Source organism: Rhinolophus sinicus, chromosome 7 (genome assembly GCF_057876585.1).
Source record: "Rhinolophus sinicus isolate RSI-liver-muscle chromosome 7, RSI-T2T, whole genome shotgun sequence".
NCBI classification, from domain to species: Eukaryota; Metazoa; Chordata; class Mammalia; order Chiroptera; family Rhinolophidae; genus Rhinolophus; species Rhinolophus sinicus.
The window spans coordinates 4,390,611-4,413,619 of record NC_142507.1 but is presented as its reverse complement, the minus strand read 5'-3'; the positions used below and the strand labels follow the sequence as shown (position 1 = coordinate 4,413,619).

At 48.4% G+C, this 23,009-nt stretch overlaps 1 protein-coding gene across 3 annotated transcripts in view; it reads right to left on the bottom strand.

The window, feature by feature from the left end:
• Nucleotides 1-23,009, bottom strand: part of ZNF704 (zinc finger protein 704) — a 131,378-nt gene that overhangs the window by 16,337 nt on the left and 92,032 nt on the right. For all 3 annotated transcript variants that reach the window (XR_016021666.1, XR_016021665.1, XM_019725454.3), the window contains exons 3-7: nucleotides 19,777-19,880; nucleotides 14,658-14,887; nucleotides 7,540-7,640; nucleotides 4,900-5,167; nucleotides 2,650-2,757 (exon numbers count right to left, since the gene is read on the bottom strand). Coding sequence is in view for 1 of the 3 variants with exons in the window: in XM_019725454.3 (XP_019581013.2) it covers nucleotides 2,650-2,757; nucleotides 4,900-5,167; nucleotides 7,540-7,640; nucleotides 14,658-14,887; nucleotides 19,777-19,880 (811 nt within the window). In the remaining 2 variants the exon portion in view is untranslated. The remainder of the gene's footprint in view (nucleotides 1-2,649; nucleotides 2,758-4,899; nucleotides 5,168-7,539; nucleotides 7,641-14,657; nucleotides 14,888-19,776; nucleotides 19,881-23,009) is intronic.

The window sequence follows — 23,009 nt, the reverse complement described above, 5'->3', positions numbered from 1 at the left end:
CTGGCCTGCCGGCTGCACACCTCCAGGAAGAGGCCTTACCCAGGGAACTTATTAAAGCCCAGAGCTCAGGAAGTCTCGCCTCGGTAAACGAATACATAAAATCCTGCAGACCTTGGCATCTCTCAGAAGGAGATTACGCCAGTCTTTAGGAGGCATACAAAAGCTGCCCTCTTCCAGAAGGTCTCCAAGATTCTCAAAGAGGAAAGCAAACCTTAAATGGAGTCGGCAGCCTCAGGATGTTTGTTTTGGAGTACAGATGTGTTCTTAAACAGCATTTTCTAAAACGGCATCGGCCCTGTACTTCCGCGTGGAGACAGCGGAGGCCATCACAAACACTAGCTCACTGTAATTTAAAACGTTGAGAGCCCCTGTCTGAAAACCGTGTCACACTAAGGTAGAAGGTACGCATTCACATGTTCTTATACGTAATCAGCCTGGGTCCCTGTCTCCTACCTGTGGGCCTGGCATTCGGGCAGAACTCAGGGACAGCTGCTGATAGCCTCAGGGAACATGTCACATCCTGTGCTGTGCACTGTGCCCTTGTGACAGCCAGCGGCCATTGAAGGAGGTGGATAGCAAACACCCACTTTTCTTTTTTTTAAAGCATTGATAGCACAGCAAATGAACATTTTTAGTAGTAAGCCTTTTTGTCTTCTTTCTAGAGTAAAACGAATGTCTTGCAACATCGCTCACCCTGCCCTCTCCTTATTTTCAAATAGGAATGCCAAGCTTGACTGCTAACAGTCCACAGAGTGGGCTGAAGCGGACCACACACCAGGTAGTAGATTTGGGGATTTGCTGGTGAAAGAAGAAATGAGCTCACGTAGGATTTTAGTGGGATACCAGTTAACCCAGCTGCTCCGTGTATTTTCTATCCAAACTCTAGTTCAGAACGTCCCTGAGCCAATAGACAGTGAAATTAGGGACTCTGAAAAATCCAGGGCATTGAGATGAGGGTACAGAGACACACAGTGTCCACAGCAGAGTTTTAAAATTTCACCGTTGGAAAACACACAGGAGAAGGTACCTGGCTGGTATCGGCTGTGTAAGACAGTTAGGAACTCTGGAGACCTTGCAGCTGGTAACAAACCACTCAGAGTGATTTCTCTATACTTCAGAAGGAAATGACTTAATTAATGAAACAGAGGGGGAAAAGAGCCATTTGAAAAGAAGTCTGAACTGGGCTGTTCCATCTGCACGCTACACTTGTCTCTACACTCGAGGAGCAGGATGCTGCGTGCGCTCGAAAAGTCTCCTCAAATCAAAGGTCCGAATGAACAGAATTTGGAACAGCAGGACTCCATAGTTCTGTAATGGTAGCTGCCTTTCAGGTTAGAAGGGTTGTCTTAAATGTCATATCCAGGGCCACTCTGGGTCTTTTTATGTCTAACAGCAAAAAATAGTCCCCAAAGGACTGCTGGTTAATCTCTGACACCCACGTCAGCAGATCACAGTTTCTGCCAGAAACCAAATGCACATGTAATGGCTAAGTTGTCCCCTCCCCCCACCCTCCCACCGTCTGCTTCCCAGGCCCCTTCCTGCATCCTTGCTCTTTCAGAGCGACTGGCCGTTACCACTATCCCACAGAGCAGGCGACTTTCATAATTACTCCAGATCTGAGATATTGTGTAAAAATTGAATTGAGGAGTATTTTCTGGAAGCCACACATTCCCAAATTGCTGCCAGCAGGATGCATTTGATTGTTGGCTATTCCTCTAGGGAATTGGATAAATATTCATTGACAGAGGACAGTCTGGCTCATTGATTGAGCCACTTTCATTATTATCAGCTCCGCAGGAGGCCTTAGTATTTGCTGGAAACCTCTGGGAGTTGCCCTCGGTTGATAATAAGAAGCTTTTGTGAGGTCCGTGGGGAGAGGAGAAAATACCATTAATATCCGTTATCATAAGCCACTTTTTGAGCCTTATCAGGAGTTATAAACCACTGCGAGCATCGCAGCGTGTGGATCTATGGGTGTTCTGCGATAAGATATAAAAGACCCAGTAGATTTTTAAATGAGTGGTTAGAAACCAGGTAAATTCACAGTGATTTATCAGACAGTACTCATTTAATATGCCAAATCAATTCTTGTGTACTACTTAAACCTGATTGCATATTTCAGCACTCATTTATTTCCACATTACCCATCAGTATGGATTATTCAGGCTTTGGGGGAAAAAAACGTGATTGCAATTTATTTTTTTGAATCTTCAAAATGACATACCCACAAACAATCACTTCAAAGTCATAAATTGTATGAAGTTACTCATAATAGTAAACACCACTTATGTGTTTACTTTTTCTTTTATGTTCAGGGTCTGAGTTCAGCAGTTCATTTTATAAAGCCTTTTGAAACATACAAATAAACCACCAACACAAGAAAACCTTGATCTAGTTCCAAGACGCTGTTTGTCAACAGCTGAAACTCTTGTAGTTTTCTAAAATTCCAGTCCAAACACCTTTTCAAGGAGCAGTCGGGGGGCCTATCTGAGCCCCGAGATGCTTTGCCCCGTTTACAAACACAGCATAAAAAGCAGGGTACTTTGGACATTCTGATTTTTTGTCTTTTTCTTGCATGTGTCTACAACTGATTCTCCACGCTAACAGTTGGTTGTGACCAGATCTCTAGCTTTTTGCTTTTCCACTTACCGGAATGCCTGTGAAGGTCACTGGAGGAGACTGCCAGGAAATGCTGAAGCTGCTGCCATTGGGGTTTGTGAACTTGGCTGATCCTGGAATGGTCACGGGGGGCGTGGCCTGATAAACAGGAAACAAAGTCGTCAGGAAGGAACAGTTTTCCTCAGAGCCTGAAGCTGTCATTACCAAGGTAGCCTCTCCGATACCATCTCAGCTGCATTAATAACTTAGGCTAACTATCTAACAGGAGGCGATGAAACATGGGCAAAGAGAGCAGCGAGAAATAAATTTTATATATCTAAGCATATCTACCGAAGGTACAAAAGATGGTTTTTGACTATTCTTCTGTATTTTAGAACACCTGTGAGATATACGGGAAATACAGATTTTTATACAGTGATGGGGGTGTGTGTAAATTGGTACCTTTGGGGCGGGTGGTTTGGCGATACATTTAAAAATTCTTAGCATTCTGTGTATTAGCGATTCCACTTCTAGGATTCATTCTGAGGAAATGGATACAAGGAGGTTTGTTGCGGAACTATGTGTGATGTACAAAAACTGGAAACACAAATGGCCAGTAATAGGAAAATGGGTAAATGCATTATGGTATACCCATTACAAACGATGCTGAACACTCACTGGCATGGGGAAAACGCTTATGATATATTCAAAGGGAAAAACAAAGCATAGTGAAGGCAGTACTACAATACACGCCTTTTTTTTTTTTAAATGAGCAAACATACCCACCTAGAACAAAGTCTTGAAGGACGTACAAAACATATTAACCAAGGGACTTTCTTGTTTTTGGGATTAGGAATGAACTTTATTTCTCTGCTTATATTTTCTATATTGTCTATGTTGAACATTTGTAATATCTATAAACAGAGACACCCCAATATTAGGCATATGTGGACCTTCTAGATCACCGAGTGTGTGCCCCAACTCTCATTTTAAGAGCTGAGCAAAATCAGTTAAGTTGGCTCAAGCGCATGATTTCACACTGAAATGAAACACTGACAAACAAGAAAAAGAGGAATGAATTATTCTTTTTGACCAACATTAACAAGAGTCAGGATGAAATTTATCGCACCCACAAATTTAATAATCAGCTCTATTCCATCGCTCCTGACTTTGTTTACGAAATAAGCGACTGAATTTTTCTCCTACAGGTTTAGTTTTTCTAATTACACATACATTTGCTAGTGACAGTGGTTTTGTCACGGGCACCACTGGAAAATATTTTGGCAACTATATTTAGCAAGAGCCATACATAAGCTGTTCATGTCATATCCACTGACTCAGTAATTATTCTTCTGTGAATTCACAGACAAAGAAAGCTACTTGCACAGAAACGCTTATAGTAGAGTTATTAACGATAGTGAAAAAATGGGATAGACTGCAAAGTAGATACCTAACAATGAGAGAATGGTGAAGCAATTTGAGTTAAAAGAGTACTATTCTGTTCTGTGGAATGTGTTCCTAAAACAAGGAAGGGAGAACACAAGTTCAAATATGTCAAGGAGATTGTTTTGAAAGTTGCATATGGTAGTTGAGAATTACAGATAAACTGTTTTCTTAAAATTGGAATGCATTGACATTTTATTAATCCAAATCCAAATCAACATTTTAAAGAGTTAATAACAGCTGGGGTCAGGGAGCTCAGGCTGGGTCCTGGGTTTGCAGGATTTGTCTGTAAGGTCTCATCAGACTTCAGAACGAAGCACTTACTTGGAGGGTCAGTCACAGCACAGACTGGGCCCCCAGCGGCTTCTGGGCCAGTGGATCTGGGCAGCCCCAGAATTTACATGATGCTGACACTGCTGATTTGGGAACAGTGACACCCACTGCATTAATCACAGAGGGTTAGTTACCGATGCAGAAGGCAGAGCATGAAGCCCCAGCCTGGGGATGCAGGGCGGTTCCATCTTTGTGCCAAAGCTTTTCAGTGCTCACCTTTTCTTTATTTAACAGACACAGCACGTGTCAGGCACCCTTCTGAAACCTTTACAATACTAAGGATTGTAATCCTTGTGACAGCCTCTAAGGGATCTCCAGTCAGTCCTGGGGAGTCCAAGAACCTAGAGGGGAGGGTCCCATCTGTGAGACCGTGGCTTTACGAGGGAAAAAGAAAAAAACGAGCTCAGCTACTGCACTACCGTGCGTGATGCTGTGTTTCCACTAAGTTATCCTCTACGCACAGGTCAGACCACGGCTGCTTTGGGTCAGGGGCAAAGGGGAGCCCTCAGGGTCCCGGCACGTCACCTGGTAAGCGTGGTCGGTGTGCACGAGGTAGAGGGTGGTGGGGGCTGAGCGGCTCAGGGGCGTCATCAGCTTTGTCTCGGTTTTGGCACAAGGGGTGTCTGTCCGGCTTGACTCCGGGATGGGGAACGTGGGAGGTGAAGCCAGGGTCTGGGAGGGCGAGCCCGGGGCCAGGCCGCTCAGTCCGTCCACCACCGCGTCCGTGTGGAGCTTGATCTCTGTGTAGTAGAAATCCTCCTCGCCGTCACTGTAGTCAGAGTCCCCAACACGCCTGAGGCCGAGGACAGCAGAGGTCAGCCCACACCGCCTCGCACATGCTGTTTCCTCTGTCTGCAATGCCCTTCCTCTCTCTCGCCTGCCCAGAAAACGCTTCCTTGCCCTGCAGCACTCCCTCACCTGCCCTGTCCACTCCAGGGAAGCCGGCCTTGGCTTCTCAAAGCAACGGATTCAACCAGACAACCAACCAAGCACTTAGTCAACAATTCCCTGAGCCTCTCCTAGGCCCAAGCCCTTTTCTCGGGTCTCCTGATGTCGCAGTGACTGAGTCATAGACAGACTCTGCCTCGATGGAACTTACAGTCTTGCGGACGAGGCAGACGAGACACCCATGAAGAAATAGGGATTCAGTCTGTCTGACAGTGAGTGATTAAGTCCCAGAAAGAAAAATTAGGCAGCGTAAGTGTCCTTCACAAGGTAAGTGATGGGGGTGGGGTGGGTATTTGAAACAGCGTTCAGAGAAGCCTCTGAGGAGGTGATCTGGGCAGAGACCTACCTGAATGAGGGGAGGGGCACACCCCTGCTGGACCTGGTGTCTTCTGAGAAGGGCAGAGTGCGGGGGCTGGGGCTCAGGTCGCCAGGGGACAGCGGTGGGGGAGGAGTGGGGACCAAGGCAGAGGCAAGGTCCCAGAGGGCCCTGCAGCCCACGGGAAGTCTCTGCATTTTATTCTGAAGGTAAAGGACGCCACTGGGGCTTTGAGGAATCTCAGCAGCTTTTAAAAAGGATCACTCTGGCTGTGGTCTGGAGAAGAAACAGCCGAGGCGAGAGCAAGGGCAGCGAGCAGACCAGCAGGCTGGCCTCAAGGGCCCAGGGCAGTGCGGCCGGGGCGGGGGTGGGGGACAAGAGGTGGAGGAGGTGAAGAGGGGTCACCACAGGTTAGGAGTTAGGACTGCACTCCTACCTGGGAGAGCCGCCATGCTCCTTCCGAAGGGGGCTCATTTTACTTAATTCACTTTGTTTAATGACTTGGTCGATTTGTGTAATTTCTTCAACCACTATCGCTTCCCTCAGACTTTCTCTAGAACCCCAATTCTTCACGGAAACATTGGGGATAACGTAGTGCCCGCTGGTTGTGAGGATCAAACAAGGAAACCGTGTTTAGAAGCGTTCCTGACACACAGTGAACCCTGAGTGCCTAGTCGATAAAAACAAGGTCCACGGTGGGAGTTCTCGTGTTTACTGTCACCAGGAAAAGTGTCTCTGGGGCTTTCAAACTTCTCCCTGCAACACAGAAAACTGTCCTTTTTCACAGAAAGGATTTCAGTACATTAAAGGAACTGTCTGTATCCTCAGAAAACACTTATTCCCCTTTCCTATAAAGAGGCGATGTGTATCCAGCAACCTGCTTTTCTGGGATGGCTGAGCCGAGGCCACTGTGTCTCCCTCCCGTGGGCGTCCCATATTTCATGGACACGGCCAGCGGCCACAGACCACTGACTCACAATAAGCTTCTTTCCCACTTACGATCCCTGCGTAGAACCTAAAATAAAAGCCGCCCCCCTTTCCTTGGCCTTTCCATTTGGCCAAATCCGTGGCGTCTGCCAGCCTCGGTCCATGTGCCCTGAGCGCAGGCTGAGCGTGTGGGGAGGTGCCTGAGCTGTCTCAGGTCTGGCCGGCTTGGCTTTCTGACAGCATTCCATGAAAGACCCCAGACTGGGACCAAGAACGGACGTCTGTTCTATTCCTGTCCCCATGTCCTTTCCAGTAAAGGACTGGCCGAGTTGCAACTGGCCGCCAAGTCCTATTCACAGACACATAAGGCCTGGGGGAGACCGTGTGTCCCCCACAGAATCAGCCCCTGGTGCACAAGGGCGCAGTGAGATTTCAGGGAAAAACGGTCCTTTCTATACCGGCAGGGTGTGCACTGCACGACATCAGATGAAAGCGTATTTTCTTTGGGCTTTGGTGCTCTCCCTCCCCATCCTCACACATAAGCAACACTCATTAGAAATGTTCTAACGTCTCGTAGTCATGTAATCGAGCTCCTGGATGAAGCAAAGGCGACTTCTCTCTCCCAGGCCTTAAGAAGCTCCCACCACAGATCCCCTGGAGCCCACACTGCACTGAGGGAGCCCACACCAGGCTCTGGGGGAGCCCACACTGCATTGGGGGAGTCCACACCACACTGAGGGAGCCCACACCAGGCTCTGGGGGAGCCCACACCGCACTGGGGGAGCCCACACTGCATTGGGGGAGTCCACTCCACACTGGGGGAGCCCACACCACACTGGGGGGATCCACACCGCACTGGGGGAGCCCACACCACACTGGGGGGATCCACACCGCACTGGGGGAGCCCACTCCGCACTGGGGGAGCCCACACTACACTGGGGGAGCCCACACCGCACTGGGGGAGGGTGCCTTACCCAAGGTGAGCTGTCCGGATGTGCTTCTGGATGCCTGCCGCAGTGCTCAGCACCTTCCCACAGTTTTTCCAGAGGCATTTGAACATCACTTTCATGGAGTTCTAGAAAAGGGAGGAAAGGGGCCATTAAAATGAAAAGCAACCTCGCAATATCTTCTTTCTGTAGTCCCATTTTCTCCTTATTTTTATTCAAAGCATATCATGACTTCACAGGGTTAATGAACAGATCTTCAGGAGAAGTGCTTTCTGTCCATTTTTCAAACGATGAAGCTCTACTCTTAAGAAATACCTTCCATTTACTTAGCGCCCTGGGTTTGATATTCCCGTTTCAATGGGACCCCTTGCCCGTTGGTTTCAGGTTGGGTTTGACCACTGGAGGCACTGACAGGAGGCAATGGATTCCCTCAGCTTCCTCTCTGCCTGGCCACAGGTGGGCAGCAGCTGCATTTCTCTTCCTGAAAGTACCAGTTCTGCTGGTATTTCCAGAGTTTGGGTAATCCTCTGGGTTCTGGAACCCTCGCCCCTCACTTGTGTCTTCAGGCTTTGGGGTGGAGATGGCCATTCCCTGTTGTGAGCCTGTGGATACCACACCACCCCTCTGCTCCCCTCAATCACGTCTACACCTTTGTAAAGAGCCTCTTCGTTAACCCCTTCTTGGTCACCCCACCTGAGGACACCACTCACTTCCTGCTAGGACCTGACTGATACAGGGGGAAAGTAGGTTATAAAAGACTATGAACAACATAATTTTTTTTAGGGGAATATGTAACAAAAATAAAAATGCATTGTTGCACGGAAGAAATACTGGGTAGGGGTATCTTATTTTTGCATTGATTTCCAAATGTAAAAATTACCCTATTTTTAATTTTAAAAAGTTATTTCTTTAGAGGGGAGGGGGATGGTAGACGAGGGTAAAGGGGGTCAAATGCATGGTGATGGAAGGAGATTTGACTGTGGGTGGTGAGCCCATAATGCAATAGATGGATGAGGTAGTACCGAATTGTACACTTGAAACCTATACAATTTTACTAACCATTGTTACCACAATAAATTTAATAAAAAGCAGAAGTTGCCCTACAATACCCGCATGACTCATTTGGAGAATAGAAGTACACTAGCAGAATTATCTCAACTTTAATGAAATCCAGTTCTTCTCCCTGCATAGCTGATGCCCCTGTGACAAACCATGAGGCCCCTTAAATGGGGGTGATGTACTTTTCAAAGTCCCCTAACTACATCCACCAGAAACGAATCCTTTTTCTCCGGGCTACTTGCTGTTACACTGTAGGAAAGCCAGCCATGGGAGGAGGAAAACAGGAAGGAATAGCTAAATGAGCAATGATCAAATTGCCCCATAGGCCCCTGCTGGCCCCAGGAAGCCCAACCAAGCACAGCTGCTGGCACAGTGACAGCCAACAGGCCTGGAGGTGACCAGCTGGGACTCAGCCCTGGCTTCTCCCGGCCGCTCTACCAGAAGTTCACAAGCTGAAGGTGGGGGTGGGGGACTGTGTCACTTGGAACCACGACAGTGCTGAGGGTTTCCACACATCTGCCATATTTAACACTCACCGCCAGCCCCGGGGGAGCTGAAGCTGCTCTGGCGGTTACGTGCAGACTCATGCCCAAGGTGAGTGCGCAGCAGCTTCCGGCAAGCTCTGTGGGATCACTCAGCTTTGGTGCCGTGGGCTGGGAGGGTTGGAGACAGCTGTCAGGACAGTCTTCGCCTCGGCTACAGCTTCTGGACTGTCTGACACCAGCGGCTTTGGGGCTGTCGCCTGAAGGTGAGTCCCAATAAAGCTGTATTCCAGAAGGTCCAGGAACCCACTTGACTGTCCAGTTGACCACACAGCAGCCTGGGGTTAATACCAAGTTGCCTTTTCTGAGAAGATCCTCGGGTATGTTTTATATGGCGATTGGCATGGGTGGACGTGTGCGTCTGTGTTGTGAGGGACAGATGCTCAGATGTCTAAGCCTCCCCCACTCCAGAGAAGACCGGGGTCTTGAGGGAAGGGGACTGTCCAGTTGTCCTGTGCAGGTGAGTCTGCTGCATTGCACATGCTTCCTCAGCCCGCCTCCTGTGGGAGGAACCCACACTGCTCGGCAGAGGCTCCAATGACCCTTTCAGGATCAAGAGGTCCACTCAGACCCTCAGCAGGTTCCAAAAGACTGAGAAGTGAACAGATGTATTTAAAAACTCAGTAACTGCCTAAAAGCTGGCAGCGTTCCAGTTCTTTGCTTTATTGGGAGAGCAGCCTTATCCACGTTTTCTTTGGGGCTTTATTTCTTTATTTGTGAAACAAAAGACCGAACCACATGAAAGTTTGGGTGTGTGATTCGTGTGAGATTAATGCAAAGTGATGGGTGAATTCAAGTGTATACCATACACGGATTAAACATCTCCCATCTCTATGCTGTGTTTCTAGATGCTGTGGTGATAAATAAAATAAGGATTTTGTAAGCAGAATAATACAGAATGTGTTCTCTTGTGTCTGGCTTCTTCACCTCAGCCTGTGATTTTGAGCTTCACCCACTACTTCTTGTGCCAGTGGGTTTGTTCCCTTAATGGTGCTGCACTAGTCCATTGAAGGATATGCCAGTTTGTTTATCCATTTGCCTGTTTGTAGACATCTGGGTTGTTTCCAGTTTGGGGCAATAGTGAATGAAACTGCTATGAACTTTTGTCTACAAGCCTTTCTGTGGACACAGGTTTTCTTATCTCTTAGGTAAACATCTAGGAGTGGCAGCGCTGGGCCACATGGTGAGTGTGTATTTAGCTTTATAAGAAACCGCCAAACTGTTTTCCGAAGAGGCCACCCCGTTTCACATTCCCACCAGCGATGAGTGAGGACCGTTCATGGGGTATGAACATAAAGTCCTCCGATAGGCGAAACCGATCTGCCGTGAAGGGCGTCAGCTCAGTGGCTCTGTTTGTGGGGTGTGGGGGCATCTGACTGCAGAGGGCATGGGGTGCTGGCCTGCACGAGGGCACTGGTGACCAGGCACAAACCAGTCAAAACTCACTGAACTGTGCACCTCACATGGGTTCATTTTACTGTGCGGGAATTAACACCCAAGTAAAGCTGATTTTCAATGACTCCTATAACAACAAAAGCATCCCAAATGAATAAAAATGCCTTCTCGTGATGTGTCTTCTCCATCAGTGGATTCTAAAAGAGCCTCTCATCTTTGGGGACAGAGTCGTTTCTAGACGTCATCAGGCGGTCCTGATGTAGAAGGGCAGAGCCTGGGCCAGCGACCGCTGAAATCCTTCAGCTGCAGTGCCCCTGTCCCATCTATGGCCTGGCCAACAGATAATTCTAAGGTGCGCTCACTGAATTGCCTAGATCTCACTCTTGTTACCCTGACCCTCCCCGAGGCCAATCCGCCCCCTGCTGTGGCTGGCAAAGCTGTGGCATCACCGTGACACCCACCCACTGTGACCCAGCCGCCTTTCTTAGCTCCGCCCTCCCTGCCATCCTAACAGATGGGCTTCTTGCTGGAGCAGCCGTCCTTGCAGAATCACTCCGCTGGGAATTGGTGCGCTAGGCGTGAGGTCAGCGCAGAGATTGGCAACACACTCGTGCATGAGGGCTTCACCGGCTTGTTTCCTTTTCCGAGCATTCAGTTCAGAGTGAGTCACTGCTTTCTGGTTCTGAAAGACTGAAATGCAGCGGAACAAGTGATTGGTTCGTTGTTTACTACTGACCAAGCATCACGGAGGCGTCTTCTGTTGACACGGCCCTTTTTCCTCTCACCTGAGGCCCTCCCTAGACCACAGGTAAAGTGGTTCGTGGTTAACGTCCCACTGATGCAGGCTGGGGCTCTGTGATTGCCTCTCAGTTGCTGCTGATGTTCCGAAATGTGGAGTCCGGAGCCGGGTTTCCTCGCACGTCCCCGATTTTTCCTGCTGTCACTGCTGCTCTCACCCCTCATCAGATCGTGGGCTGGTCTCCCCATTAACCTGAAACAAGCCCAAGACAGCTGAGGGTCCTGATATGGTCAATGTGGGGTCAGGATGGAGGATGGAGGCAAGCACCCCCTTTTCTCCACACCCACTTTTCCATGCAGTCAGTTGTCACATGGTAAAAAGGAAAGCAAAATAAATGAACTGCTCCAGGATGAACTGCTCAGAGAATCCTCACGTACCCCCATCCGTGCGGTGCCATCATGACCTAGATTTTACAGGGGAGGAAACTGAGGCAGAGGGGTCAAGTGACTTGGTGACGGTCCCATATGTATTGGGGCTGCGGTGCTAATTCCAGGGCCCCGGCGGTTTTATCCTGTTCAGGAATGGGCAAATCTGGAATCTGAGATGGAAAAAAGCACATTAATCATGAGTTTTCAGCACGTCTTGATGTTCCAGAGGTCTTCTAGGATTGATGGTTAACTGTTGGCCGGCGGTAGTTTGTTTTCCTCCGACTTCCTGCGGGGCTGTATCTGGTGTCACTGCGTCACCTTGTGGTCATGGCGGGAACTACACCTTCCCCGAAGTCCCAGCGTCCTGCTTACACCACCAAACTTTTCTCTGAGCAGGGAATAGCCTCCGTCCGTCTGAAATCCCAGAGGAAAAATTCTGCGAGAACTGGGCTTGACCCAGTTGGCTGGCTGATCTCTAGAGTGGAGAAAAAGCCTTTCATTTCCCGCTCTCGCATTCCCACCCACCTTGGCTGAAGGTCTCCTTCAGAGTGATGAGTGCTTCGTGCAGGAAGTGGGCCCCTGCAGGCAGCCGCAGTCCCTCTCTGCCTCTGCGGCTTCCTGAGCCCTGGGCGCCCCTCTCCCACCCTGCCACGTGATGCTGGCTGGAGCTGCTACTGATTATTTTCTCTCCTCTGTGGGCAAAGGGAAATGAGGCTTCTTGGAATTAATGTTCCTCAAGACTTTGCTCTTTGCAATGTCGGCTCAGCTGGTCTCATCTCTGCCACATCATAAGCTACTCAATCTTGGGCAATTCACATCACCTCAGGGAGCCTCTTCTGCAAAATGGGTGTGCCAAGGAATTTTGCAATGATTAAACGAAGTGCTGCATTTAGAAGCATTTTGTAAACTGGAACTAAAAATGTAGTTTTTATCAGCAAATGTGTCCTCCTCACTCCTGGGAGTAAGAGACGAAGTCTGTCATCTCACGCTCTTCTTCTGTAGTAAGTGGGGCAGGGCTAACGGAAGAGGTGGGGTGAGGGTTACGACCCCTTTGTTTAGGGGTCCTAAAGTGGTATGACAGCACATGGGGTGTCTGGGCTTAGAAACCCTTTCTACTGAGGGTCACATTTAATCTTAATGATTGTGCCAAAGAGGTTTGGCAATACCTGTTTGCCTGTGTTACAGATGAAAAAGTTCATGATCTGAGAGGTGAGATGATTTAAGTTCTCAGGGTAGCAAAGGAGTTTAGAATTTTTGATTCTGATCAGGGTTCCTTCATTCACCACGTACCACGATGTCTCTTCATGACACAGAACAGAGGCTTCCAAACTTTTTGATCATGAGCCACAGTAAGAGACCCCTTTTGCACAGCACACACACGCGCGTACAACAGAAACAAAAGCATCAAGAACAATACCCTGATTGTGTAATATGCACCGTATTCTGTCCTAGTCACAGCTCATTAAATTGCTTTCAGGAGGGCACCTCACAGGCATGTGACGTGAGTCCTCGCCACAGCGCTGGGCCACGCCTGATGACAAACAAGGCCACACAATCAGATGGCCCCAGAGAGAAAGTCTGCAGCCTGAAGCAACAGGACACTTCCGGCCCACGTGGCTATCCTGCCTGAGGATTCTCACAAGTGCCAGTCTCTCTTTCTCACTAGTCAAGTGAAGACCCAGTGTCCCTAGGGACCCCCAGGACACCAGAACAAGTCCAGCCCCCCGCCTGACGGACTGGTGTGTGACATAGCAATCTTCATTCGCTGCCCTGGGACGAACGGGAGACCCCATTCTCCGCTGTTCTCTGGGCAGAGAGAGTGCCCGTGCAACCTCCACTTCTTTGCACGCTGAGTGATGCTGAGAGACGCAGGGAGGGATGGTGTTGGATCAATGCCACCTCTTGGTTTTTGAAATAAATTGGGGGGAAAAGGGTGCATTCAGGTCCTCGGGGTTTTGCTTTGGATTTTTGTTTGCAAATAGTTTTCAATAACGAAGCTACCGGTAACAACTTAAAAGACCCATATAGAAAGCAACAGTTTTACATTGACACGGCAATTAAAAACAAAGTCAACATGTTTTCTAGATATAGCAGTAGTTTGCTTTAGTCTACAAAATAGGGATGCTTTTGAAAAAGTCAGTGAATATGCTACGTTAAACATACATGAAGAGCATGGAAAGAGTATGAGCTTTAGGCTGGGGCCCACCTGGGTTTTAGCGGGGCTCTGGCCCTTTCAGACCTGCAAGGGCAAGTTCAACATCTAATCTCCCTGACGCTCCATCGCTTCCTATCCAGATGGGAAAATAATACTTACCACACAGGACAACTGTGAGGACTAGATAAACGTGTCATCAATTCATTAGCTCTCCTTTTTCATTTTTTTAAAACACTTTTATTTTGAATGTGTTTTTCCAGGACCCATCAGCTCCAAGTCAAGTAGTTGTTTCAATCTAGTTGTGGAGGGTGCAGCTCACAGTGGCCCATGTGGGGATCCAACCAGCAACCTTGTTAAGAGCACCGCGCTCTAACCAACTGAGCTAACCGGCTGGCTGCCCCTCCTTTTTCATTTTAAATTTAGCAAATATGCAATTTTTGGTATGGCAGTACGTGCATATATCTATATGTCAGCTTTCACATATGTTTCACATCGGTTTCATACAACCAAGATGCAAAAGTATCCTTTCAACACACTTATCAAAGCAGAAAAGGGGAAAGGATACTCATTTTAAAAATTGAGTCCCAGGAAGAGTGTTAGGTACCAAATCAAGCCTGAGGTCCACTTTTGTAACTTCCACCCCTCGTGAACGCGGGGCCACCTATGCTCACGCTGACACCAGCGCCCCAACTTTCAAGCAGCGGGTGGGGTGGAGCACGCGTGCCTGCGAGACACACTTGGCAACGTCTCCGTGGGTTATTGCCTCTAGTCGTGACCCTGAACCTGCTCTGGGCCGTCAGTGACCGTGGCGCGGAGCGCAGGCTGACCTTTCTCTTCCTGGGGATGGGCTCGTCGAAGAGCAGGTTGCCGGCCTCAGCCTCGTCGATGCCGTCGTCCGGCGCGGGGCTGCGGAAGGGCTTGGAGCTGTCGGCGGACAGCGGCGGCGACGGCGTGGACGGGTTGGACTGGTCGCTGGGGGCGCTCCAGCTCCAGTAGCCGCTGCTGCTGCAGCTGCTGGAAGGGGCGCCGCCCTCCTTCCAGGATCCGCTGAGGCCCTCTGTGCAGCCAGGAGACACAGCGTCAGGGTGGCCTGGAGCCGGGGAGGGGATGGGGCGGGGAGCGGGGGCGGGCTTGGGGGTGGGGGACGGGGCGGGGGTCACCCGCAGCCCTCAGGATTGCGCAACCGCTGGGGCTGCACTGTTTATACCTCCAAGAAACCACGTCGCATTATCGTTTATCAACATTTAGCTATTTTTATCACAGCAGGTTTTTCTAACAGTTTTCTGACGTGTGCGGTTTCGTGCAACCGTCATTCCTTAGGATGATAGTGGAGATTAGATGAAAACAGAAAAAGCCAGAAGACGTTGCTCCCTGAGTTGGGGGAGCGCTGACTTGATGCAGCGTATCTGTATTTCTAAGAGGGAAATCATTTATGGGATTCTCTCCGCCTCTTCCCCCCTCCCCCCGCACTTTAACTTTTTAAGAGGAATTTCTCATAGGTCTGTGATCTTCGGAATAGAATACATTTACAGAAAAAGTTAGTCCAAGATTTAAGAATCTAAGAGAAACAATAATTTCTGGACAGTTACCTAAAGCCAGACTTTTTATACCAAACAATAGTGCATTCCGTTTGATAAGTGTTTTCCATGTCACAGAGCTCATTCCCACAAGCTCATGCATTCTCACAACATCTGTGTCTCTGCGTAAGGACTGTCAGGCCCGTGTCACAGATGGGGCCCCTGAGGCAACAGGAAGCTAAATGACTTGTCACGTGACTGGCATTGGGCCGGGGACCCCCCCCCCCAAGCCTGGCCAGCAGCTGGGCTTCTCCCCTTCAGTGTGTGCGAGCCCTGTGCTGTAAGCATCCTTCTCTCTCTCCAGCAAAGCTGAGATCAGAGAAGAATTTATTGGTACTAATTACTGATAACTGTTGAATGCTACCTTTCCACTTGTGGGGGAATCACGAAATGATGGCTAACACCGAGAGGTCTTTGCCCAGTTAGAAGGACTTTGGGGAAGTTCTTGCAATCACTGAAGATACGCTGTACCTTGCAAGAGTCTCAGTCTTAATTAGCTTTTCTATCAATTTGACTTTCTTTTTGGATAATTTCTCCTCCACATGTATGTGCCTTTTGAATATATTAAAACTACATTCTAAGTACAAGGGGGACATAAATCCCCAAATGCCTCATTTAAAAAATGCTGTTAACATCTGTGTAATTAGTAATGAAGTGAAGACACAGGGTAGGCTAGCATTCATGGAAAAATGTCTCGACTGCCTTCACCTACTCATAGATTTCCAGCCTATTCCTCAGCTTACGATGAACAAAAAGTTCAGGTAGAGGAATGAAGTCTGAAGTTGAAACAGCAGAAGGAAGTTACCCGCCTCATTCAAGGGAGGCTCTAACAGAATCAAACGGTCATTTCTGCAGGATCATGCCTTTCGGGCATCAACAAAACCAACCTGCATCTCACTCCCTGTGTCTACACGACAGGGACGCACTCAGAGACCCGAGTCGTCTATTATAACTAAGAAAGCCCCATTCAATACACTATGACGTCAAGACAAGCCTAATGGAAGGGCTTAGGTAGTATTACCTTGTGTGACAAATGCCTTGGCAGGCTCGGGAGGCTTATGAACACACCGCAGCGTGCACTTGCACAATAAAAGAAGTTCGTGGTAGGAGAGGCATAATCGTGTTAAAAGTGTGAGGAACTGAACTTATGTGGAGAAGCAACTATCATTTCAGTGTGGTTCCATCGCTTCGTGTCAATGCCAAAAGTCAGTCTGCTTTCTTGGGAATGATGTTTCCTTTAAAAAATACTATTAAATCGGAAGGACAATGTGATCCAGAAACGAATTTTTCAGAAAACGGTCAAAATCAATTTGTAATATTTTTAGGTAGCAGTGTCTCCTTATCGTAAGCAAGTAAGTGTTTGCCCAACATACAGCCAGACAGTGCTGGACTCTCTCCTCCGTAGGCAGACCTACATCCTAATCAAGTGAGGCACAGAAAAGGATCACAACACTTTCCAAAAATCTACTGATATATGATAATCTGGAGAGAGTCTTTATTTCTAAAAGAAAAAAAAAAAAAAGAAGTCTTCGTCATCACAAATTGCTTTCCCTTCTTATGAATTTGCTTCCTGTTGCAGACTACATGAGATAGCAGACAATTTGGGATTACTAGTCGGGTAGTTATTTTTCAAATCGTAATGAACATTGAATTACTTTCTTTATACTTACGCTAGCAAACATTTGTATCGAAGAAGCAAAAGGTTTATTTTGATTGTAACCTTTCAAGAGAAAGGAACATGAAAAAACGTTCTCAACTGAAAAAGAATGCCATGGTAAGAATACTGACTGCATTAACATATGCTATTTGTCCTCTGAGGATGCCATGAAATTCTGCAACTCCTTGTTTCCGAGGACTGGTTCTGGGGTGCCTCCCGTTTTGCTATCTTTCTTTCGCGGTGTTGCCACACTGAGAAAGGTAAGTCAGGATGCCTGTTAAAGATGCCCCGAGAAAGAGAGGTCGGGCCATGCAACAGGCCTGGTCAGGATCGTCTCAAGGGCCCTTTATCCGCTCTGTGTTCCGAGGTGCCATTAACCTGGCTTGTGGTGGTCATGACGGTAGGCGCTACTGATCTACCATATTGATCTGAGTTCCCGGCATTCCGGCCATTCTTCCCACCTACAGCTGGAGTGGAGTACGTTTTGGGGCAGACTCACTGGATGCTTGACACGTTAGGCTTACAACCAAATTGTGTGTAAACCACAGCTCAGTCTTATAACTGACTAGGCTGGCTTTGGAGAGAAGGTTTTCCCTCGCTGGTAAGATTCATCCCGTGGTCTGAGTGCATCACACTGCAGTGAGCTGCATTCTGGCTCCCACCCACGGGTGGTTTGCCATAGATGCTCTCGTCAAAACTCCCTCCAGTGACCTTCTTGATGCAGAACTCGGTCTGTCTCATGCTTGAGCTCCGGAAGCATCAGCTGTCTCTCCTTGAAACTTGCTTTGCTCTTGGCTTCCAGGAAACCACGCTCCTAATTCTCCTGTACTGCTCCAGTCACCCGTGAGGCCCTTCCTGGGTTCCTACCCCCACCCCCAGCTGCTCCCTTACATAATGGTGAGCCTAACCCCACCCCCTGCGTCCCCCTCTTCTGCTCGCGCTCGCCCTTGACACAGCGCTCAGGGTGATCTCATCTGCTCTCGTGGCTTCAAAACGCTGCCTTCCGATCCTGCGTCATCAGCCCACACCTCGCTCCCAGGCTGCACCCATACCTCTACCAGCCTCTGCCCCTTGAATGAGCCTCAGGTATGGCCCACGAAACATGTCTCAGAGTGGACCTATCATCTTCTTCAGTGACCTCACCTCTTGCCCCAAACATGCCCCAAACATGCACCAATAGGTACGTCCCTCTGCCTTGTTCCCTGTCTTGGGGAACGGCCTCTTTGCTGAAGCATACCCGCTGCCTGGAGGTCACCGTGTCACCCCTCTCCTTCATCCTTTGTCCATCACCAAGGCCTGTGGACTCTACCTTTCTCACATTTCTCAAGTATCTTATTTGTCCCCTCTGTGACCGCCATGGCTCCCTCATGGTTTGGGGATTTTTTGTTGTTGTAGTTTCTTTTTGTTTTTGTTTTCTATAAACCCAGTCGTAAATTTCCAGTGATTTTCAAAGTCACTGACTCGCTCTCCTGCAGCCTCATATTAATGTCCAAACGGATACCAGGCCTACAGGGCCCCTCTTGCTAGATTTCCTGCCAGGCTCTCCCACTCCATCTCCTGCTGCCTTCCTGGTTTACCATGCTGAATTATATGAGTCCGTACTATATCAGGACTAAGACAGCAGATCTGGAATCCGAAGGATATTCAAGAGAATGTCAGCTCTGCTACTTACACGCCAACTAATTCCCATGTGCCTCAGTTTACCCATCTGTAAAGCAGTCGTAATAACATTTCATAGAGTTGTGAGAATTACATGAGCTAAAGCAGACCCAGTGCTTTGCACACAGTAAGTGCTTTGAACAAAGTAAATGCTATTGATTAGCGTGGCTATGATTGAGAGTCCTTTTTTTTTTCGTCCAAGAGATTGAACACTCTGTGTGAGTATGGACATTGTTTCCAGTGGTATATTCAAACCATCTAGCATAGCACCTCCTAAGCATATACTGAATGAATGGGCTAAATGATTCTATTTGATTAAGGAGTCTGGGATAACGCTTTTTCAAAATGCTTAATCTTTAGAGTTGTTTAATCTAACTACCTCTCTGATTGAACAGGGAAAATGCCGGGGAAAGTAACTTTATTAGACCAATCTTCATTTACCTAGGGGAAAAGGAATACAAGCATGCAAATACATGTTCTGGAAAGGTGATGGAGCTCAGTTACTGTGCATGGGATGGATGGATGGATGGATGGATGGATGGATGGAAGGATGATGGATGGATGGGTGGATGGATGGATGGATGGATGGGTGGATGGATGGGTAGATGATGTATGATGGATAGATGGATAGGTGGATGGATGATGGATGGATGGATGGATGGATGGATGGATGGAAGGATGATGGATGGATGGGTGGATGGATGGGTAGATGATGGATGATGGATAGATGGATGGATGGATGGATGATGGATGGATGGATGGGTGGATGGGTGGATGGACGGATGGAGGGATGGATGGATGGAACATGATGGATGGATGGATGGATGGGTGGGTGGGTGGATGGATGGAGGGACGGATGGATGAGGTGCAGTGGGGTCTCTAGGAAGATGAGGAGGAAGTGACGGCTCTGAGGTCTCCATTTCGTCCACATTTCCCCTTGCTTGCTGTTTATGGTGAGGGCTAATCATACATTGGAGAGCAATGAGGTTCTTCAAAGGGAGGCTGTGCTCTAGCTGTCCAGGAGCCCCTCCCTAAGCCCTGGACCCCACTTACCATTTGGCCGCACAGGAGGGCTCCGCACCAAAGGGCTGGTGGACAAGCTGGTGAGTACCATTGCCGCTGTCACCTTGTCCATGTCCAGCTCCTCGGAGGATTTCCTGGGAAACAGGGAGGGACACTGTGAGCTGTGTTCACTCTGCATAGACTGTGGGCCACACCACGTACCACACGCTACCCGTTTACTCTTTGAACGCATCCCCTTGAGAATCCAAGGTTTTGTTAGCTTCATCGCAGAGCTAAGGAAGCCCAAGTCCAGAGATTAAGGGATCCAGTCCAGACTCTACAGTATTAGGGAGAGAAGCATTCAGTCGCTGGTCATTCACCTAACGAGTGTTTAGTGAGAGCATCTCAGACACTGTTCTGGGAGTGGGGGATGCATGCAGAGCAACAGACAAGGCTGGTGGGGAGAAACACAGTTCTCAGGAAACAAACCCAAAGGAACAGAGGAATTTCTGACAGTGACAAGGCTATGAAGGGCATCCACGGGCTGACATGTCAGGGACTGGGCAGCCGCACTGAGATGTCAGAACCAGCTTTGCTGAGGAGGTGACAGTGTGAAGCGGAGGAGGAGGCAGCCCCAGGAGGTGGGGAACCAGTCCAAGCAGAAAGGACAGCTGGGTACAGGCGAGGTGGCAGGAACAAGGCCTGGGATCTGAAGGCGGACCCGATGAGGAGAGGAGAGAAGGGAGCAGTGGTGGTCGCGTGGGGTCCTGTGGCCCTAGGAGGTGTTCCAATTTTATTGTAAGCAAACGGGAGGTCACCGGAAGGACATCAGCAGGCCTAGTGATGTAATCGGACTCATATTTTAAAAATAATTACCTGAGTTGCTATCTGGAGAATGGATTGTAGGGGAGGGAGAATGGAACAGGGAGGCCAGGGAGGAGAACACTGTTTACGCTTATTTCACTGGCGAAGTTAATAAAGACAAGCAAAGGAATATGCAGTACACGGACGTCAGAGAAGCTGCACCACCTCCTGAGCGATGAACATTTCGAACTGGGGAACAGCTGAAGAAGCACAACAGAGGATGACTGAGCCACAGTGACAAACGAATTGTCAGGTTGACAAATGTGGCTCTCATTCACAGGTGTGCTGCAAAATTTGCGAAAGCAGTGAAGTCATGGGGAGAGAAAGTTGATAGCACTGCTTCTCGATACGGCGGTGCAGGAGATTCCTGAATTAGAGAAGAATCAAGTTGTTCCACACTGGAGGGGGCTGCTCAATTAATTTCAGCATGAAGTCATAAAAATGTTTGCCGTTTGGCCCTCCAGCGTCCACTGGGACGTTAAATTACTAAGCAAACCCTACTCTTCCAATCCAAGGTACCAAAAGATGGGACTCTTTGGAATTTCCTTCTGTAGTAGTTCTTCTCAAAGCATCTTATACTCTTTCTTGGAAAACTGTTCCATTGAAAGACACATTTTTTTTTTTTTTCAGAGACTGGCTATTAAACACACTTCTAGAAAACAAGCTTAAGAGTACACAGTGAGATTCACTCTGCAGAAGTGTTCAAGACAATCTCACACGCTAGGGGAAAAACAACTGCTCAGTCATTTGGCATACCATTAGAAGACTTGACAACAGGCAACATTTGCCAGGTCTTTGTACTTGGGAGTAAAAGCGGTGCCAGTTTCCTACAGAAATGAAGCCCTTGCAACAGTGCCATGGAGAACTAACACTCCTCCAGGCCACTTTGAGCGCTGTGGTTCCATCTCCCCAGGCAGTCATGTCACACGGGGAAGGAGTAACTCGGGGGCCTAGAAGGAGAATGGCTTGCTGTGTAGACTGCTGCATAGACCCTGGAGCTCCTCTGGCTGGTTGCCCCCCGCCCCCAGCCTTGCTGTCAGGGTCGCCCCACGCCAGTGTGGGGCATGGGAGCAGGCCACCCTGCCATCTCTCCCAAGACTGCCCTGCAGCAGCTGCTGACTGCTCTCCCCAACTGTTCGTCTTCTCTTTGTATCTAATTAACAGAAGGTTTAAGAAGCAGAATAAGGAGCCCGGCGCAGGGACATGGCACCATCGGCAGAGAGAAGAGTCCTGCCCTCTCTGCTGAGCCCGCTTTCTCCGCTTCTACACCTTGCTTTCTTCTTTTCTCTGCCTTGGTCTGCTTGGTATCTTTTTTGACTTTTCACACCTAACGTTTGTGGTCTAATCAAAATTCACGCAAAAGCTGAGTTGTGTGTCTTTTTAAAACATGACGATCACTAGAGAATGTATCATAAAACATGCGTTCTGATTTTTGTTTTTTCCATTGCCGAAGTCTGCCCCGACATTTCAGTGTAATTATTGTCATAGAGTAGACTCTGGCGAAGAGTGAAGAGAGGGACAAATATTAGCGTCATTCGTGTTTGGGTTACCTTTAGGTTTCCCACGGACATTGGTGGGCACTGGCAGCGACTACACAACAGTAGAAATCAAAGGACTACGACCCCGCTAACCTGTATTTCTCAGACTACTTTTATTGTGCGGTCTGAAACATTACCAGATCATAGAGCCTTGTGCGGAGATGTGGGCGTTTCTTTTCAGTTTTTTATTTGTTTGTTTGTTTAATTTCTTTTGATACAGCGCTATCTAATTACTGATTAATTGGGGCTGCAAATTCCCGTCCTTATAATTAAACACCAAGAGATGACACACAACATAGAGTTCCTTACACTTTGAGAAAGCTGCTGCAAAGGCCTTCTGGAATATTTAGAGTTGTTGAGAAAAAGGCCCACTCAAGGTGACATGAAATGTTCTCTCTGAATTTGAAATTGAACTTCAATCTACTGTTGAAAACCTTACCAATCACATGTTTACCCAAGGCCGAGACCTCTTCCAATTAATCTTTCCTCCCAGACTTAGCTGAGGATTATGGAACTTAGTATTTAGAATAATTTAAACATAACAGTCATGGTCATTGCCATCCTCTCCACGAGTGTCCCTCAGCTTGACCTGGCTTTGAGGCTGAATAGGAGTTCCCCACGGGAGGATCAGGGCAAGGAAGCCGGTGCATCCCTGCCTTGCAAGCGGCTTAGGAGTCATAGCTGAGGGTCGCAGGGGGAGATGAGCGGGGATGCCGGCTCACGGGGCCTCGGGAGCCAGGCTACCTGGCTTGCTGCATTCTTGGAAGCAGAGAGAGCCCCTGAATGTTCATGAACCCGGGAGAGAGACGGATGATCAATCCATAGTTTAGAAATGGGTCAAAATGCAACACATCATAGAAAGGGGAAAAAGAACTAAAGGTG